Consider the following 22052-nt stretch of genomic DNA (forward strand, 5'->3'; position numbering starts at 1 on the left):
ATAATCATTTGACAGATGTGCTGGAGAAAGCTCAGTGGTTGAGAGCACTTTCTGCTTTTCTAGAGAACACAGGTTGATACTCCACACCCATAGGATGGCTCACAATTGGCTGTAACTGCAGTTCCAGGGGATTCAATGCCCTCTTCTGATCTCTGCAGGCAATAGGGAAGTACACAGTGCACGGGCCATGCATTCATGCAAAATACCCATACACAGGAAATATAAATAAATCAATTTTTAAATGACAAAGATACTTGAAGTCAGCATTAACCTTCTACATGCATGTGTACACATATATATGCATATACAGGAGAATAATCACACACACACACACACACACACACACACATATATATATACACAAACACAAACACACAACAGACACTCATGTCTGGTGATGGATGGAGATAGAGACAGAGAGCCACACTGGAGCACTGGACTGAGTTCCCAAGGTCCCAATGAGGAGCAGAAGGAGGGAGAACATGAGCAAGGAAGTCAGGACCACGAGGGGTGCACCCACCCACTGAGACAGTGGGGCTGATCTATTGGGAGCTCACCAAGGCCAGCTGGACTGTGACTGAAAAACCATGGGATAAAACCGGACTCTCTGAACATGGTGAACAATGAGGGCTGATGAGAAGCCAAGGACAATGGCATGGGGTTTTGATACTACTTAATGTTCTGGCTTTGTGGGAGCCTAGCCACTTTGGATGTTCACCTTCCTAGACCAGGATGGAGGGGGGGAGGACCTTGGACTTTCCACAGGGCAGGGAACCCTGACTGCTCTTTGGACTGGAGAGGGAGGGGGAGAGGAGTGGGGGGAGGGGGAGAAGGGTGGGAGGAGGGGGAGGGAAATGGGAGGCTGGAAACTTTTTTTTTTCCTTTTCTCAATAAAAAAAAAAAGAAATCACACACACAATAGACGTACTCCTTTGAAAAATACAAAGTGTATTACTAAGGACACTGATTTCCTGGTAGGGCAATTATTTGAGGGGATTAAGTAACTTCCTCCTAACTCTGTGAAATAAATTAATGTGTCAAAGTGTGAATAGCATTTTATCTAATGACTTTAGAAATTGTTATTGATAGATAGTAACTTAAAGATTTCTCCTGTCTCTGAAAAATTAGTCTTTCATGAACAACTTATTTGGTATCAGCAATGTAGCTCCATTCTGTGGAGAATGAATGTCACACTGTATCTGTTTGTCTCAGAACACAGTCTTCTATTTCTCACTCATTTTATACTAAATTCCCATCCATACCCCATATTGACAAGAGGGCTTCCAATGATTGTGAATGACAACAGGGCAGGTGATCTCACTGGTGGAGGCATTGACCAGGGAATATTTTGCTATAGTTGGAAGAAACATCTTTACTGATATACTCTCAGCAAATACACACCATTTGCTTAGAAGCTGATCTTCCTGTAATCGGTTCTAAACTATGTCCTGAGACATAAGCATACCTTAATACCATACATGGAATTCTTTAGAGCTCTTCCTAATTAGAGACTGAAATTATGCAAGCATGCAAACAGCCAAGCACTTACACGTGCTGGTACTCACTTCTGCGAATCTAATGGGATTGTTCCCCAAAGGGAGTGGTTGGAGGATGAAATCTAACATTTGATTCTGAATTCCGTGTTCAACCTTACCCATTTCATCAGACCAGAAACTGGATGCTACTGCCTGAGAGAGTGATATATACCATGATCATCTAGCTGAAAATAAATAGCACATGCTCCTTAGAACCCTGAAGGATCTGTTTGTGAATGGTGGACCAGGCTAAAGAAGTCCACAGTGAGTGACCTCACACTGTAAGGGTCTGGTTGTTCTCTGGCTCAGTCTCCTAAATGATTCTAGCCCGATCATCAGAATTCCACCAGAAATACTAAGGACTTACGTTTTTAAAATCCACATCACTGATACATCTGTTTGGAGCTATCACTACTTTGAAAGCTTGTTTCTGCATAAACAACTGAAAAAAACTTCCTACCAAAACTGGTTTGAACCGGTATCCAGTTTGGCTGCACATGCCTCTACTTTTTATGAACAGTACACTCTATTCAAAATTGCTTATGTATCACCATACATATTTCCTATCTCCATGATATTCTGACTTGTTTTTCCTACAGGAAAAAAGGGGGGCTACATCCCTCTGTCATTTCTGTCACCCTGCAAGGGACCCTCTTGCTGGAAACTTGATTCCTTTTCTCCTTTCCTCTTCAGGATTTCATGTTCTTTCTCAGGAAAGCACATGTCTTCTTGATGCTTCTCATGCACCTTTCATATTAAGTTCATCACAGACCTGCATGTGCTGCATTCACATTGGGCTGCACTCACAATACCCTGCATCCCACAGTGTCAAGGACATTCAACTGCTTATAGAGACGAGTGAGAACGAAGGAATAGGCACATTCCTGAAGGCTCAGGCTTGTGGAAGGCATCCAATCTGGGCTATGTAATCTACTATAAACCAGGCTATTCTAGATCTAGGTTTTTTTTTTGTATGCCTCTAAGCATCCTATAATCTTAATCTATGTTTGAAGTATTATCCTGTGACTCTTACATTTTCTAAGATCATTCATCTAAACATGATATCCTTGCAATGTACAAAAAATATTTTAGGAAAATTCTGTGCAATGAAGAAAAAGACTTCTGTTTTTTTAAAAAAAGTATCTGTTTGCTTTTATTTTATGTGTATAAGTGCTTTTTTGAATGCATGTTATGTGAACCACGTGGGTGCTCAGATTATTATTTTTTAATCAAACTACAAATACAAATGGACTTCCTACCCTATTAATATAGCTCCTCCACTATTGAAAGAGGATCCTCATCATGTGTTCTTCAGTATCACACTGCAAATGAAACCTGTGCACATGAAGGACTTCATTTTGAAAGCCAGCTCTCAGAACTTACAGATAAGTTTAAGATCATATGTAGGACCATGTGTTTCCTTACTCAAAGTGCAAAAGCCATAATCACAAGAAGGGGATCATACGACACCCTTATCTAGCGATACCTTCAAAAGATTATTAGACGTAAGGTCATCTGTAGAACAATGCCATTTCAAGGCACAGGACAAGTTAAAGACAATGTTTATCACTAAGAACCAGATGGGTCCTCAGTCTCTCAAAAGGAAGCACCAACAGAATCTGGGTACAGTGTCGATGCCCAGAAGTAAAACCTTCAAGTGTGTAGCATATTTTAAAATACTTATTGCAAAGACGTGGTGTAAACTGTAGTTTTGTTGCAACATGAAACAAATTTTAAGGACATAAGCATGGCATTACTAATATATACAATGTAGTTTAGCCCTTAAAGAGTCTTCTCTTCCTCAGAAGAATTTGAGGATGAGGCAAAAATAAAATTAAGAGAAACTTTTATTCTTTTATTTCAAGGTAAAAGTATTTGCTTAGGGGGTAGATGGAAGGAAAAACAGGAGGAGAGGGAGAGGGGGGGAGGGAAGAAAAGGGGAAGAGGACACGAGAGTGCAATCCAGGAAGTCTCTAAGAGGTTGGTTAGAAATGGCATGAAAACCCAGGTTTCAATGAGAGGTGACTTCTATAGTCACTAACCAGAACCGCACCCTCTACTAAAATTTCAGACCTAATGTTAGTATCACAAACCGCAATTTCACACCTTTAAAAAATCATCACCCCATTTTTAAACCGTAACATCTTAAAAAATAACAGTGTGTTCTAGAAGGCCAGTTAACATTGACTTACTGTATGATAATATCTGAAAGAATCCTGAGAAAAGGGGTCTTCAAAGAATTGACTCGAATGCTTACTACACTATGTATTTCTGAAGTCATTCAGAAAATACTTTGTGACCTGCCCCTGGGGAGAACCAGTCTGCTCACTTAAGAGCTTGTTCCAAGGCTCTTCTCAAGACAAGTGTGATCATGAGAAAATGGAGAGAGGCTAATGGAGAAACACAAACCAAATCAAATCCCACAAATTCCCTCCAGGCAGGAATCAAGGCTGTGGAAAGTTCGTTGAGGACAAGCTCTCGACTTCTAGAAGACATTTGCTTTTTCTATGTGCTTTGTCCTTAAAGTTACAATACCTTTCACTAACCTTCAAGAAATTTTTAGGAATCTTCCTAATAGCAGAAGCTGAGAAGAGTGCTAAGCCAGGTCACTTGCAACCAACGTGCTCATCTCTATATGCAGCACCTGAGAGCTGGCTCTTCTTGCCGCAAAGTATTTCTGGTGCATCACTGTATTAATGATGTCACTACCCAAACATCACTGTGCTTGCACACACACACACACACACACACACACACACACACACACACAGAGAGAGAGAGAGAGAGCACATTCACTAGGAACGGAGGACATGCCACTGCTTAGTTTCTTCTTTTCTCTGGTCCCTGTGAGACAGAGTCTCATGGAGGCCTATAACTGAGGATGACCTTAACTCCCAATTCTTGTGTTGGGATGAAAAGTTGTGTCACTACGTTGTTTCTCCCTGTCTCCTGAATGTCAGATGAACACATCAAATTCAATCCATAGTTTTGAAGGAATAAATTGTACTCCATAAGAAACAACAATAAGTTGGGGTCAACAGAATATTAGCTAAAGAGGCAAAATCATTTTCAGTACTGAGGGAGAGGATGCCACAGAGTAAAGTACCAGGAATGATTCCCAGATGGTTTGCTGGGACACCACCCAGTCTTCTAGGTTCAGTGGCTGCTGCTGCCCCTTTAGTTGCCTGCATGCTTACATTCTTTCCTGAATGCAGTGACAAGGTATTAGTGTTTAAATGAAAAGTTAAAAGTAGGAGAATCTCTTCGAGTTTTATAAGGTGTGGCTTGGTTGGTGAGCAGAAGTGGAGTGTTCATGTTTTCTTCTTTTCCCCGTGTTTTCTTTTCTTGAGTAGGGGAGAGACTCACTTCTATGGACAGGGTCAATTATAATGTCCTAACCTACACCTCATTTGAAGACTGCTCTATGGCATGTACAGTTATACAATCTTGCCCATGTTGGTAGAACAAGAAGACTTAGCACTAAACAGTATGATTTTAACAACACTGAGATATTAGTGGGAGAAGCTCTCTGTAGGACAGTAAGGAAGGGAGCAATCTCTGTCGAGCTGCCTGGCAGCTGTGTCTTAAGTTATTACATATGGACAGCCTTCTCACTTCTTTCAAGTTCAACTTTAAATGAGCTTCTCATTGTTCAGAAGTGGTAGGATATTAAAGAGCATCAAGAAAGCACTGTGGTAGGCAGGTAAAAACAATCAAACTTAACACTGTCCCATGGTTCACATTGGACACAAAGCCTCCCATTGCTACTCTCTGCAAGCTGCTTCCCCAGCTTCTGCACAGCTGACTGGATTACCTTGGCTCCTTCTGAAGGCAAATCATGGCGTCTGTGTTTCCGCATAAGGACCTGGTCAGAGCCCATTCTACTGTGTCTTCCGTTTAAGTTGGAGTTTGCTGTGACTCCAGGCTTCGGAGAGCCATCCCCTAGAATGCGACAGCCCATCACCTGATTAGTCCCAAAGGCATCCCGAGGGCACCAGGCTTCAAGAGGCATGGGCTGGTCCCTGGAAGGCACACTTTCTCCTTGGTGGAAGTGTCGGCTCAGTCTGTTTTCAGGTGGGATGGGGGGAGGCCTCTCTGGTGGAGGGGGAGGATCTCTTAGAGGAGGAGGCGGTGCTGGGAGTGGTTTGTCTTGCTTTCTCACCATGCATGGAGACGACTAAAGAGACACAGGAGACAAAACACAAAACCAAAACAGGGATTGCACCGTGCACATAACTGAATTTGCATTTTAGTCACATCGTGGTTTTATTAGATTTCTAATAAGCTTTCAAGTGACTTTTCATAAGTTTCTTTCATTACTACTGGAAAATTAAAAAATTAATGAAGAACTTACATCAAAACACCACATTAAGAATTTTGTAGAAATGACTATATATGCAAAAGTCCTAGAAATCATACAGAAAGAAGATTAAAATTACACATTTTAGCTATGATTATAGAATCAAGGAAATGGTTGCTTTTTTAATTTCTGTGACCCAACAGACACACAGAAAACCCCCCTAACACCGATTCCATTGATTCTTCACCTTTTTAAAAGAGAAATGATTTGAAATATTTTACAAGCGTTTAAAATTGTCTTTTGTTTTGTTTTCCTCATTGTAGCTCAACAAAAGCTACACGGCCCATTTGCTTAGGCTTTTTTTTTTTTTTAACAGCATTACTAAAACAGTGAAGATCTAAATGGCAGAGCAATTGCTGACAGAATCCCTTGACTTTCTGGGTTCTTAAAATGAAAGAAAAAAAAAAGACTATCTCTCAGTGTAATTGTTAAAGGATAATATGAAGGTGTGTAACCCAAAGGGGAATTTGCATGACTCTTAGAACTTTACTGTTTATTTTCATGCTTATTTAGTGAAAGGCTTATTTTTTTTATCTTAGGAAATGTCAAGGAGAACAAATTTGTTGCATGTCTACGTAATTCAAAATCCTATCCTGTAAGAGTCACATGGGATTCAAGCCCAGATCCAGAGAGTGTAAGGGAGGCAAGAGAAGTAAATGTATTGTCTCCTTAGCAATCCTAGACTGTAAGCATAATAGCAACTGGTATTTAGGTTTTTATAAATTTACATTTAATAAAACAAAATATGTTATTATTAAATTTTAAAAGAATCCACATAAAACTAAAATGAACTGTAGGCCTAAGATAAAATTACATCTTTAATAATAAATAGTAGAGTGATAACTTGGCAAATACTGTAATTTATTGTAATTAATTCCCTGGGTTTAAAGAAGTACATAGGATTTTGTCTTCTGAGTCACTTGAAGCATGAGTGATAATGCATCACACCTCAAGCCCTTGTGCAAATATACTTCCCTCACATTCTTCTTGTCTTGATGTTATGAAAATACATGTAAAATACCATTTGATAACAGCATGCAAATTATTGTAATGCATCTGATGACCTTTAAAATCCACTTTATAGAATACTATCCTTATGCTATTTATTTTCACAAATCAGGGTTCTACAGACATGCTTGAGTAATTATGTAACTTTTATAGTGATTTTATAGTAACAAAGGAAGAGATATAGCAGCAGGTTCTCCATAAAGAAAATGAGAATCTTACCAGTTGTTTATACACAATTAGAAGCCTAAGACACTGGATGACAATGCACAGAAGGATGTAAGAGCTGCCTTCTGTGTTTCTGATGGCGCTGACTCACCTTTGGGGAGCCCGTGGGGCTGCCACAGGGAGAGCGGACGATGCCTTTTTGAATGAGATCCAGGCGAGGAGGCACTGGTGGCAGGCTGAGGTGGGGGATCTGGACAGGGTCTGGCTGAGGCTTTCTTCTCTGAGCAAGGGGTGAGGATCCCGGTGATGTGACTGGTGAGTTCTGCCTGTCAGTGCACTAGGAGAGAAGAAGAGAGGGTGCTGAGGGTCTGATGAGCACAAGTGGCAAGAACATGCTCTCTCCTTGCCGAGGTATAGAGGGAGGGGAAGGGCTGCACACTTGTCCAGAATAAAAGGTGATGATAGACCCGGGCATCTCAATGTGTCCTTTGAGGGGAGGACTGTGGAAGGAACATACTGATACTCTGTCCTCACGCCTTGTAGAAAGGGTCTCTGAGAAAGAACATTAGAATGCAGTGCAATCCAGGGCAGGCCTGGGATGGCTCTTCATCTTAGGAGGAGGGCGGAGACACACAATGTAGAGGTTTATGTTCCTCTAGGCTACCTCGACTATAAACTACAAAACCATTTGCAAACAGAAGTTCTTTATTCTATACACTATGCTCTCACTACCACATGGGGCTCCTGGGAAACTATGACATCAGGTCAGCCTTACATCAACTAGACACCAGACAATTAAAAAACACACACACACTTAAACCAAGTATTGTTGTTGTTGCTTTTCTTAAGCTTCCATATAGAAAGGAAATCCTCAAGCTAAATGCTTTCCTGTAAAAGCAGTTAAACAAATCTCAGAAGGTCTTTATACACTTGAGCCACAACAGGTAAGACTCTATGCTACCTCAGGTTCTTCCTTTCTGGCAGTCACTGAGCACACCACACTTAGGGATCATGGAATTACACCCACCTCTGCTAAGGCCTTAAAAAATTATTTGAGGGGCCACCAGATAAGCATCCAAAGACATGGCAACATATATGCAAGAGTCACATGTACTCCCCTGTGTACAGAAATGCTATTCACAGCAGCCAAGATATGGAATCAGTGTGTGATGTATTAACTCAAGGATAACAAAGAGTGACTGTAATCTGTGGTGAAATCATGAACTAACCTATAAGCTAAGACAGGCAGTAAAAGACAGATGGTGTGCCTTCTCAATATGGAAGCAACAAAAGCTCACTCACAGGAGAATAGAATAGTGGACACTGGAGGGTAGGAAGAGAACAAATGATTTTTTATGTAATGGGTATGCAAATTACCTTATAGTATGAGTATTCTATAACACAGGATATAGGGTAGCTACTCTCTGAAATGTTCTCACAATGACTTCATAAAGCAGAGAGCTACAAGACACCAGCCAAAATGTAAGAAATTGGTGTCACATGTGGGTTAGAAATTCATGTGCATTTAAAGTTTGCATATTTAGGGTAGTATAAAGAAAATTATACGTTAATTAAAACTAAATAGGAAGAAAAGGAAATTAGAAGGGTCCATTGGATAAGCCTACGCGTCTACAAAGTTACATCCCCACCAAAACAAAACAAAAACTCAATATAGCTTGATTGAAAGTGTTTAAATAGCTTTAAAAATACTATATTAAGAGTCTTACTTTACATTCAAATGTCTAATAGAAACACTAGGCAGATTATTTGCTCTAATACTGATCAATACATAAAAACATTAGAAACTGACTTTTCTATGATTATTTTGTTTCTAAGGAAGATTCTAATAGGCAGAAATCCCGAACTATAATGTGCAACGTAGTTTAGTAGTTCGTGGTTAGAGCATGCACATTGACAAGCTAATGTTTTACTGAATGAGGTGCCAATCAACATTTCAAATTTTCCATTTATTTCATGAATTAACACTCCAGTATAAATAATAGGCTTTCACTCTGTAAGCTTTGGATTTATCCCTACAAACGGCTATAAAAGCTTTTTATTTACGAAAAATGCAGTTTTGAATACATTCTACACTAGTTAGCAGTATAGCAGTAGTATTTAGCCCCTCTTCAATACCCTCCCAGAACCCTATCCTAAAGTTGCCTTTGACAGATGTACTGACATTTAATAATCATTCCCTGCTGTGAAGACTTGTACTGAACTTGTTTACCATTATGAAGTAGCAGGAACACTTAGATTTAAAAAGGGGGGATCATATGGTTTTTCTATCACAAGAGAAGTAACAGAACTTATTGCGAAATTCACTAATGTGTGTGGCACTAATTTACGGAATTTATTATGTAATATTCAAAACCATCCACACTAGGGAGAACGGACCATTCTTTCAAGTTATGGGAACTGAGTGACATGTCATTTGTTCATCTTGTCTTCGGTTCTGTGTCAAGGTCAGTATTACCCTAGCCCTCACAACTTTGGGAAAACTCATTCTTTTTATTTTAGCTCCTTAGACTCCATGGGCTTAGTTTCTGTTTTCAGGATTACCGCATCAGCCTCTGAGTCTACCAGCTTCTCCTAAGTTCATTAAGACAAGCAGCTGATGGACACATCGTCTACAGGCAGGGACTTAGGGACTCTAGAAATGTCAGAACCACACTGGATCACTTCATGGGAATACACCCACCAATGTCTTCCTAGTCAGTTGCTTTAGCTACATTTAATTTCTCCGACAAAATGCCCAATATGTGCTATAACTTAAGAGACCATGCTAGTGACCACCCTACAAACGGCAGGATCCGTGTGTGTGACTAACAGAATTTTCACAGAACAAGTGAAAGGGGCAAAGCATTCAAAATCCACTGCCTTTTGCTCAGCAACTGCTAATAACCATGGGGCCTCATCCTACTCCAGTCACTTTTCATTTTATGCATACCTTTAAAGAGTGACATCAGAAGAGCCTGTAATAAGATCTATTATTATGGAAATGGTGAAACATCTGGTAAGAAGCTTCAAGTCCAGGCAGCTTATTGTATAAATGGGGCAGGAGAAAGGCTTCCAATAGCTAACGAGAGTCTAACAATACATAGATAATCAAAGTCGTCTTATGATACTTCTACCAGGAGCTTTCCTATTTAACGAGGGAGATACTTGTATTATATTAATGATGATGAGAAGAATCCAGAGAGTCAATATTTTTCTCTAAAATGCATGAGAATTAATGAATAGTGGTAATTTCTTCTTACCACATAGAATAGAATAAAATACTCTATTTTCTTTGCTTCCAACTATTATCTTGGTCTGTATTGTATTAATCTGTGAACATAACAAAGTTACAAGTACTTAAAATAGCCTGTGTATAATATTATTCAGAAGTGATATACAACAACAATGTTTACATTCACACATGGTTTATAGTTTAAGCACAGATAGCTCCTATTCTCTATTTTGGATTATCTCTAGCATGGCCCCTTTAAAATAATAAGCAAAAGGTTATATGAAGCCCTGGTGTAAAACCAAAGGAACCACTTCCTCTTTCTCCACAACTAAGCGCCCAGAAGCTTCAAGATCTGGAAGAAACTCAAAATGAGACAGAAATGTCCTGTAAACATTTCTTGGACTTCTTCCCAGGGGAGAACATTGTGGACCCCACTGCTGCTTCACTAAGACACAAAGAGTTAATCCACTGTGGAGTAACGAGGAGCTGGTGTGTCAGTTACTTATCTATGCTGTGTAGAAAGATTTTATGTAATATTCAAAAGCTTAAATACAAGATCATAAAAAGAAGGTATTTAATTTGGGACTTGTGGTTTCAGATGGTGATAGAGTCCATGGCAGCAGGCAGGCAGGAAGGCACTGGAGCAGTAGCTGAGAGGTAACAACTTGAGACACAAGCAAGGGGTGGGGGGAGAGAGGGAGAGGAAGAAGAGGAGGAGAGAGGGGAGGGGTGAGGGTGGGCTTTTGAAACCTCAAAGTTCACCGCTAGTAACACACATTATCTAATAAGGGCACACCTCCCAATCCTTCCCAAACAGTTCTACCAAATGGGGCCATTTTTATTCAAACGGCTACAATTAGTATCAATGTTCCACTGTTAACTTCTGGAAATTTTCAGATCCCACAAATTAAAAATAATAGGAGGAGGAAACAGGTTATAAACTCATACATGGAGAAACAGTTATGAGGATGGGTGCCTTTACAGTCTGACAGAGAAGTAGCCAACACAAGTGGCAGTAGGCAGGGTCTACTTTACAGTAATACAGAATGTGTCACACATGGCTCTAACCCCATGGGCACATCTCTATTAGAGTAGTAAACTCTGCTAAGCATGCGATGTGACAGTTTCTTCTTGCAGCGCCTCTGGTAAGAGGGTCATGAACCCCTGGCCTGTGAATAACCACTGTAATCTTTTAATTTCTTTGAAGTTTTACACAGTATCTTAATAATTTCTGGGAATTTCACAACCTAGTACGTGTGATTTTAATTTAAATTTGTGGTTCTTCTCGCTTCCTGCATCGCATCCTTAAGTCCTGCTGCAAAATGTAAGTTTCGAGAAATAAGTTGTATTGAATGTAGTGGCTTCGTATGCCCTTTGGTTCACTCGGCTGCATAAGCAATTTTGAGAAGGCAAGGAAGGGTGACATATAATTCAGAAATAATTCAGAAATAGTTCCACAGAAATGGCTGAGAAGCAAGCACACTCTGGGCATTGGAGGAATGAATTTCAGTCAATGGGAAAAATGCTTTCTCAGGAAGCCTTTTTTCTCCCAGTACCAGGCAAGAGCTTTACAAAGAGCAAACAATTACTACGTTGTGGATGGCCGAATAGCAGTCTCCCTAATTTACAGAATTCTTAAATCCTTCATCTTTTTAATTTATTTCCAATACAGAAAATAAGTATACCACATGGTTACCTCAATTACTTAATCCTTAAAATGGTATTGAGGCGTCTTTGTATTTTCTCTGACTTCTAAATACGAAATATGTTTAGTAAACTACTAAACAACAATGCGGTACTATCATGTAGGTAATCAGAAACTGAGTACAACCACTATCTTGCTAAATCAATATAGTTTCACCTTAAATAAGATAATAAATAGTAATAAGTAATAAAACTTTTGAGGGAATCTCAGGATGTTGATACTTACTTCCTAGAAGGACAACAATATACGAGGGAGTTCTAACTTACAGTATATTAAAATAATATAACAACTGATTCGTCAAGCATTGGCACCATTCTCTGGGTGTTTCTTGATTTAAGCCATTTAATCTTATCTGTACCGAGACTATGTAGCCCATGGAGAGTTAAAAAAAAATGCAAGGCCCATAGATACTAAGAACTAGAAGCCCTGAGCAGTGTGCCTCAGTATGATTCAGAGCAGCGGAGACAAGAACGGTGCCACCAGTGGTCACTTAGCAGAAAACCTTGCTCAAGGGAATACTGTGTGGTCATAGACATCAGGAGTTCCTGACAGTGAGAAGGGACAGTCTCAGCTAGTCCCCAGAAAGCTAATCTTCTGCTAGTGTAGACAGACTCAAAGCTGTTTGTAAGAGTGCAAATGTTCGCTTTTCCTACTATGTTTGTTTTATATTGCAGCCATTGTTGGGCAACATGCAACAGTGCTTGCTGGGTCACCTATACTGACATATATTACATGATGGATAGGGTGATGCTTCCTTTATTTATGAATATGCAAAGGATGCTGCTCTGCATGGAGAGATTTAAGACAGCCAGGAAATTAAAGGTCCAACACGGAACCTGCATCTGAAGATGAACTGGTATCATTCATAACTCTACCTGTGGATGGTAGCAGGAGAGGGGGGCGTATTTCATGGGCAGTAGAGCATTGACTAGTCAACCCAGTGCCAGCGGTAACCCCCTACACCATTCTGAAACCAAAAATGTCTCCGTATTTCTGAAAAATTCAGGAAGTAAAATTGGCTCAGATAAAGTGCTATTTTGCCTTCTTAAGGTCTGTTTTGCCCTTTGATTTTCACTTCTGTAGCCAGTTTTTGTCATTATGGCTGCAGTATGGACTCTGGTCTAACTAACATACTTAAGGGATGGGAACTTCCAAATCTACTGTGAAAACCCAAGAGCTGGGCACCCAAAGTCTTTCCTGAGGGTCAGGGAAATTCTTACCACCATGAGGTAAGGCAGTAAGTAAAGAACACATGGCTTTTAAGGAACAATGAGATTTAACTAGTGAAGAAAACAGTATGAATGTTTTAAAAGATTAAAACATTTCTTTAACCCTTATTCTTAGATATTTTTCTCCTGATATAGTCATCCATTTACTAATATCTTATTAGCATTAGGATTGAACCTAGGACCTAATGCATGCTAGACAGGCATTGTAGCATATATAATGCATATGTCATAAGAATTAATTCAGGCCTATTCAGAAGCTGAGCCAATCAATCTTTTTTCTAAGTTACTTTACATATTTGATAAGTAATGTATTTCTTTTCAGATAATTCCTAATAAACTATTAAAAATTTGCTGCTATCTTTTCTAATATTACAAAGATGCTTGAATATCAACAGACCCCTTCTCTGTGATAACCTAGGAAGCTGTGACGTTCTCTGTCATCAAATATGGACTAACCCCTGGGGCTCATATCACAGAGCCCGATTATCTAGGAAAGCTGACAGCTCAGAAATTCAGGTAAAGACAAAGTTTTGGGCAAAATCTAAAACACTTTCCAGTTAAATCATTAAATACCTTCCATCTAATAAGGCGAATAATGTACTGTTTTATAGAGTCGTGGGTTCTGCTTATTGGAAGCATCATCAGTACTAAATATTCTCAATTATGAAGGACTGCCAAGGAAGCAGTCTGTGTGCACAGCATGTCATGACTGACAACTATCAGTTGTTGGAAACCTCTGTGGTAACGAAAATACAACTTAGTTTTCTATGCAATGATGGAAGGATTATTAATTTAATGAAGACAACAAGCTTAAGACAGAAAAGAACAATTGTATGAGATAGTCATCAGTCAGTTCATGAAAAGAGAAAAAGAGGAGTAACTGATATGGAAGATAAAAAAATTGAATCGTTCTGCTGGACAATGACTGACAGCCACTCTTGGTTCGGAAAATGAGACACTTTAAAATAAATGATTAGACGATGAGACAATGAAGATTATAAAACAGGAGGAACAAGCATGAATAATGGCTTTGTGTCAAAGCAATCCGTCTTTGTTTATGATCTGTACTCTAACTCATCACTGCATAAAACCTTATGAAAGTTCAGTCTTTCATGCAATATAGTTATTCCTTAAATTAAATTGGAGATAAAAGAGAAACCTTTGATCAAGTAACTGGCCTCAGAGAGCAGGTGCACATGCATTTACTGATTTACATAGCTACTGAGTATGTCTGGGTGACAGGAACAGTAAGTGTGGCCTGGTTTTAGGAATTCATAGTCCTCTATAATAACTTAGCACAATGCTCGTCTCAAAACGTATAAACAAGTAATAAGAACATGATTTTATAGTAATATTTTCCCAATTATTCATAAAGAATTTATGCTTGTATCCATACCAAAATTTAAGAGACATTGATAGGTAAGTGGCAGAGGTTGGTGAAACAATACAAAAGTCATGACCTGCTTAAGTGATTAGCAGCAGATTAGTAGACATAAAAGAAATTTAATTAAATCATGACATCAAATTAAAACCAAATAACTTTAATTTAACTGCATTTATAAAATATCTAACTGCCATAGGGTAGTGGAACACTGAAGGTCACAGAGACTCATCACAGGAGACAAGCCAATAATGTACGAGAGAATCCTTCTCCAGGTGGAATTAACAACAGAGGTAATTACTCTGAAAAATCTCTCATTTTCCCAATGTGGAAGAGGGAACAGATCAGGAAAGGCCAGAGAGGGTGGCGAGCAGGCCTGTTCCTCACCTATCCATCCCATTCTCAGTTTGTGTTACTACAGTCACTGTGTGAGGAGGCCCCAGTGTCACTTTATTTCAGGTGAAGCTGATAGAGGGCAAATGATTTTTTTCCTTCTCTAAGTGACAAGTTACTCAAAATTTGCAAGAGAATTGCTCTTGGAGCCACATCCCCAATCCTCACATGGAACACTGAAAGAAAAGCCATTCTCAAGGGAAACTGAAATGCCTTTTGCCAAGCTAGAAGTCTTTACCACAGAGGTCACCTGAACTTCTCGAGCTGCGGCATGTTTCTCAAATACTTTGCTGCCATCCCAGGTTACCCAGGCATTCAATAACCACTCTTTAAATGCATTCTGCATCCTATACCTGGAGCAACATGCCAAGTAAGACATATTTTAGGTCTTGTAAATCAAGAGATAGAAATCAACATGACTATGTAAGTGCTCATTATCACCTCAATATATTTCACTATATATGTGTATATACATATCCATATATATATATATATATATATATATATATATATATATATTTGTTACTTCAAGGGCAAAAAGTACCATCAGTCAACAAAGACAAATGCATCAGTCAATGAAGACAATGTTACAAGCATATGAATCAGCCAACGAAGACAATGTTACAAACACATGCATCAGTCAATGAAGGCAATGTTACAAGCATATGCTACTTTATTCTCACTGTCATTTCACACCTCCTCATTTTTGAATTAGTCTCACAGAGGGCTTGAGATACAGCCAGACTGGCAGAACAGTGAGCTCGGATTCAGACATCTTCTGGATGAGGGCAAGCATCATCTCTGGCGTACCAGGATAACTCTTTTTTTTTTTAATTTTTGAATTATTTATTTAAAAGTTTATTTTATATTGTGTGCTTATGTGAGAATATGTGCGCTGAGTATGATTTGCTGAGGCCAGAGGTGTCCAGTGTGGACATAGGAGATGTATTATGGCCCTTGTGAGCTGCTTAACATAGGTGCTGGGGGTTGAAATCTACTTTGCCAAAAGAGTAGTTGCTCCTACAATACCTCCCCGCTTTTCTTCTTTCTATCCTCTCTTTCAGATACTGCTCAAAGGTTAGCCCCTTCACATCTCTCTGAAGCTACCCTTGTTCTGCTATAGGGATGCTTAGAAACAAGTTTCCTTTCTTTCTCCTCTCTATCTCTCTCCTTCTGGTAGTTGCCGAGATTTACAACTTTCCTGTCCTGTTCTTTTTCTCTCAAAATCTACTATAGTTGTGTTCAAGTTTTCTTTTTTTTTTTTTTACAAGCACAGGGTGCAATGATTTCTACTAATTCAGATCGTCAAGATTATCATGGGACATTCAGTACACGGCACTCCTAATTTCATTTAATGTGGGCAATAAAATAGCAAGCACTCCTATGGTTCCTGTGACCTGACACTGTGTAACTGTCTGAAATTCAAGATCTCACTGATTCATTTCAACAGTTAATGGACGAAACTGCTGTCCTGCTTTATAAGAGGAAGCCAACATAGGGAACAGTCTAAGTCATCTGGTTAATGAAGCTCCAGTTCTATTCTGTAGAACAGCTGGTGTGTCACCCCTTCTTCTTAAAGGCAGAGTTTTAGTTGGCTGGGGACTTAAGTCGTGATTGTCTCTAAAGACTTCTTTCTCCTTATTCATCATTTAGAGTTACCGAGGAATAACAACTTTCTCTTGGATCAAGGACATGATGTAATTTTAAAAAATTCTCAACAGCTGTTATCATTGAAAGTTGAAACCTACAGTAGTCTCGAAGCTAGCTGATGAAATTGATGTAAATTTAACAGTGTGAAGTACCAGCATCATCATCCAGCCCAAAGCGGAACCTGAGAGTAGTGAAATCAGTGAGATTAATACACCTTCACACACAAACTTTGCCATGTAAAAATGGTAAGGAAATGTCTAAATCAGTATGGAACTCAGAGACAGAGAAAATGCCAAGAGTTTTCTTTTAGAAAAATCTGACACAGCCTTCAAGTAGCCTCCTCTGGTCTGTGCACTGATTGTTTTCCTATGACAGCAGTAGGTGCACGGTGTAAACAATGTGTCGTGGCCGTCACGACCACCACTCCACCTCAGAGGAGGGCTAAGTTGGAAAGCATGGAGGCCAAGCGGAATTCCAGAGGGATGAGTGCTGCGCCTGATTAATCATGGCTGCACTAGCCAGAAGGCACAGTTCCTGCATCTACAGATGCTCCCACAGCAAAGAATCCCACTCGTGACTTCCACAGCATAAAAGTTCTCAGTGTAACCTGAATTCCGGGTGTATTTCCACACAAAAAGCACTCTGGTCTCTAGAAATCCATCTGCCATTTTTATTTCTAAATTATTCAGTCAACACACTGATTCTTTTGGGAAGGAATCACCATTGGGCAGTAGCATAGACCCTCAGTTCCTCGGGTAAATTAACAAGCAAACCTCAAATTTCTTTCTTGAAATTAAAGATGAACTTTATGTGACTAAACTGAACACCAAGATGCCATTTCTGTCGAGAAAATAAATCTACTGGATACTTCTAGACTCAACAAAAATGCCAATCAAAAAATAAATAAATAAAAAGAAATAAAAGAAAAACAAACAAACAAAAAATGCCAATCAAGTGCATCTTACCGTTTCCAAATAACTCCCTTTCTTCAATTTTTTTTTTCACATTTGTTAATATCATTCTCGGGTGTTTAATACTAAATGAATGTCGTCATCTGCCTCTCATGAATTTTAAAACCAGGTGGCTACCTTAAGAGATGATCCTGCATGATCTATTATTTCATGAGTTGGTCAATATTGCTAATAGCTTTTAAAATTATTTCTTTTATCTTTTGAGATAATATAATCACATAATCCTCCCCTTCCTCCCTCCCAACCTCTCCATAACACATCTTTCTGTTCTTTCAAATTCATGGCCTCTTTTCTCACTGTTAGATGCATGTACGTTTACAAATATATATATATATATATATATATATATATATATATATATATTATACACACACATATATTTCTAAAAAGAACATACTCAGTCTGCATAATCTTACTTGTGTGAATGGTTTCTGGGCTGACCATTTGGTATTGGATAACCAACTGGTGTGCTCTTCCTGGGAAAAACTATTTCTCCCACTCTCAGCATTCCTTGGACGCCTGTAGTTATTTGTGTGGGGCTGAGATCTTGTGGTCTTTCCCTGTGCACTTTGGGCAAGTTTATTGCTGTCCTTGTTCAGCTCTTATTTAGGCAGTCATGCTGGTGAGACTCATTGGTGTAGCTTCTGAGACAGAAAATCCATAGTCTTCTGGCTCTTACAATCTTTCTGGCCTCCTTTCCATATTGTTCCCTAAGCCTTACATGCAGGAGTGTTTTATGGATGTATTCACTGGGACTGGGCTGCACAACTCTGCACTTTTCCTTTGTTGTGGTCTCTATCTGTTGAAAAGAGGTATTTCCTGGATGAAAAATAAGGACTATCTATTTTTAAAAAATGGGAATACCGCTTGTATTTTAACCTTAGTTCTGAATCAAGTATGCTTTCTTAGCCTGTGTCTCAGAGACTACTTTCTTAGCAAAATACACCAACACACAGACTACTTGAGACGACGTTAATTGTCATCTCACAGCATGCAAGCTACATTCATGAATTCTGGGTTTACCTTTCGAACACTCGCCAGCCTGTTCATCATCAAGGTCTCCTCTCGATCATCATCATCATCCAAGTCAAGCATGGGGATGCTGAAAGGGTCAATGATGCTGCAGCACCTGGACCCTTCGTCTCTGGGATCAAAGGGATCCACGATGATGGGCTCAGTTCCTTTTATTTCACAGCGACAGAAGGGGCAGCCTTGGCCATCAGACTCCTAAATAAAGAAAACAGACTGGATCAAAACAATCCAGGGGAGCCTCAAAAAACATTTCCCATGTTTGTGGGTCATGGGTCCAGACGAGATGTCTTGAGAAGCACTAGAGTAAAGCAGGTTGCAAGACAACAAAATATATGACGAGGCTTGGCATTAAATTTACCAAAGAGCAAAATTTCTTCCAAAGGAGCTTAACTTAATTTTCACAAGTATGCATTTGTAATTCTAATGTACAAAGCTTTACAGTCCTCAGATGCTGAAAAATGAATTATATCCCTCTTCAAAACAACAATGCTAATTAAATATTCTATAAAAAGAACATCTTGGCAAAATTAAAAATGATTAAAGAAGTAATAAACAGCAATCAAGGCAACCTATTTGAAGTCTTCTTTGGAAAAGATCTTGTGCATATTAATTGTAGGTCAACATTTAGGCTTAAATTGACTAGGGCTTGTTAAATCTTGATTAATGAAGAATGAGTCGGGAAAATAAAATATCACTGACAAGCAACCATCTATGCTGAAAACAGTGTGGCCTATCACTTATAAGTCCCCCAAGAGAGTCCCGCACTGAAGTCTCAGTGGCTCGTATGCTGTGTCCTCACCTCTGTGACATGAGGCACAGTGAAGGTGGTGTGGCAGACCCAGGAGGACCCACAAATGGGTTATTAGAATTCTGCCTCCTTCCTATCTCCCCCACTGCTTTTTAAATGTGATGAGGTGAATGGCTTTGCTCCATTACACGATTTATCACCAGCCCAAAGCAGCAAAGCCAACCAACCACAACCTGGAACCTAGGAAGCCATGAGCCAAAGGATGCTTTCAGGCCTGATGTTCATTTATCTCAGAGAATTCTGACTCGCGAGTGGGAAGCTGCCTATCTCAGAGCCGCTGCCTTGATCTGTTCATGTAGAATACGACACTGTAAGATTTGAAGCACCTCCCAATCCAGCTTTCAAATTAGAGGCTACAAAAGATTTGTACAAATACTTTTGTGAGGTTTTGTTCGGCCTCCCACGTTCATGTCCCTAACTAAGCTCTCACAGCATCAAACACTAACAGTTGGGAGCGGAGCAGATAGAATGGGATGTTCTCTTACCCTGCCTTCTAGAAACAGGAGGTAAAAGACATCCACTACCCTGGCATTTTTGTATTATACACTTAATTTAGTGCTATATTTTAAAATGCCAAAAAATCAATGAAACAAACAGCTTAAGGGACAAATTAGCATAGTTTTTTTTTCTTTTGCAGACAAATACACAGAAGTCATTCTGTGATTAACTCAGGCCTAGTGTATTGTATCTGCTTGGCTTATGGGGGGTTAAATCACCTGCTTTCAACAATGTGGCTTCAAGAGTATTGAAAAAAAAATTCTCTTCCTCTCCAGAAGTCTAGTTTGAAGCAGATACTATTGGCTTGGAATTTCCTTTAAGTTCTCTTGTATTAACTGACTAAATTCCTCTTTGCAATGTATATTATCAAAAAGAAAAAGAAGAAAAATGTCATTGGATGGCTTAATGAAAAGAAACTGTAATATTTCCTTATTCATATGCTGGAGCATAATTTTTAAAACAGGGAAAAGTAAATCATTAGACATATGAATTAGCAAAATTGTGCACACACAACAAATAGAGAGAGGGAAGAGGGAGGAAGGAGAGAGAGAGAGAGAGAGAGAGAGAGAGAGAGAGAGAGAATGCACATATCATCCATTTTCATTTTCAGAGTTGGTGAACTTAAATCTTTTGTGACCATAATTTCACACATGATAAAAACAAGATTGAATTCTTTCATTTTGGGTAATGTTCGTACTTTGATATGTTTAACACTGAGAGACTTTAAAGAAATCTAAACCTTCCTAGTAGGATTTGAAGAAAAGGACTTTAAGGAAGCAGTCAATAATGAGTTCTCACCTAGGTGAAATCTTGCTGTAAAGGTTAAAATCTGTACTGTGTGTCTCTATTGGCGTTCCTGTACAGACCTATATTAAACTGAGTCACTTAAAACAGCTAGCTCTTCACGTGTAAGCTGAAAAGAAACTCAGGTTCTCTGTAACAAGAATGCAAGGCAAATGAATGAAACCTATGTGGATATTTCATTCATAATGCAATTTAAACATTATCATAGAAAGTTAAAATTAAAATATAGAGTAGAATGACTACATGCATGCACTGCCAAACTTTGACCAAGAATTAATTCCTGCCTGATCTTTTTCTTCTGGCTTCACACTACCGCTTGTCAATTATTTTGAAGCACATTCTACATATTATATAAATCTCTCCACATATATCTTAATGGATACCAAAATACAACAAATCATCTAAAGATGTAAGTTCAACTGCCATCACTAAATTCATTCCAATTGGATCGTAAAGCCGTATCTAGTGCAGTGCCTGGAAGCTGTAATACTTTGAATTGTGTTCTTTTTGCCAGGTCAATCTCCATGTAGCTCTGGCTATGGATAATCTGAATTAACACCTCTTTTTCTTCTAAGATAGACTGACTTTACTTTAGAAAGAGGAGGAGTTGAGAGGCAAAAACATCCTGGTAACACAAGAGAAAGACTAGATATGGTTCTTCTAAACAAGGACCTAAGTTCTTGCTCCAACCTTCTTACCTGGCAGGTTAATTTTATGAAAATTACTAATGTGTGTAAGATAAGCAAATATGAGAGTAGATATCTCAAGAGACATTTTCTGATCAGTTTGACCAGAGTGACAAATTTACTGATAATGTAAGCAGAGAAGAATCTTCGACCTGACCATATGCACATTTCATGGAGGTTAAATGGAAACAATTGCGCTGACTACCCATTTTGATTGGCAAACAGTTCCCACTGACTGCAGTACTGACTCTGTATAACTTCACCCATCACTCTTTTTCTTTAACTACTGTCATATGCAAATGAGACAGAACCATAAATTTTCAAATGCCACTTTGGTTACTCTGCCCTAGTTTCTGTCACATGGTTGATTGAATGCAGATGAAGAATGTCTAGAAGAGACATATAACTCATCAGGATTGCACATCAATAATTAAAATAATGTTCCTGTCAACATATACTCAAGTCATGATGAAAGAACATATGTTATTGGAGAAGAAAGAACAATATATAATTCTGCTCTTAGTCTTTAATATGTGCACAATTTGTGAATGTTAAGAGGAAGTATTTAAGATTCCTTCTATTCTAATTGACTCAG

At 38.9% G+C, this 22052-nt stretch overlaps 1 protein-coding gene across 4 annotated transcripts in view; it reads right to left on the reverse strand.

Annotated features, from left to right (window-relative positions):
- Cblb (Cbl proto-oncogene B) overlaps positions 1-22052 on the reverse strand; it is a 183770-nt gene that overhangs the window by 32590 nt on the left and 129128 nt on the right. For all 4 annotated transcript variants that reach the window (XM_041672999.1, XM_041672997.1, XM_041673000.1 and 1 more), the window contains exons 10-12: positions 18653-18856; positions 7220-7405; positions 5350-5712 (exon numbers count right to left, since the gene is read on the reverse strand). In XM_041672999.1, coding sequence (XP_041528933.1) covers positions 5350-5712; positions 7220-7405; positions 18653-18856 — 753 coding nt within the window. The remainder of the gene's footprint in view (positions 1-5349; positions 5713-7219; positions 7406-18652; positions 18857-22052) is intronic.

Source organism: Microtus oregoni, unplaced genomic scaffold (genome assembly GCF_018167655.1).
Source record: "Microtus oregoni isolate MIOR12 unplaced genomic scaffold, Mior012 000023F_ref0000262, whole genome shotgun sequence".
NCBI classification, from domain to species: domain Eukaryota; kingdom Metazoa; phylum Chordata; class Mammalia; order Rodentia; family Cricetidae; genus Microtus; species Microtus oregoni.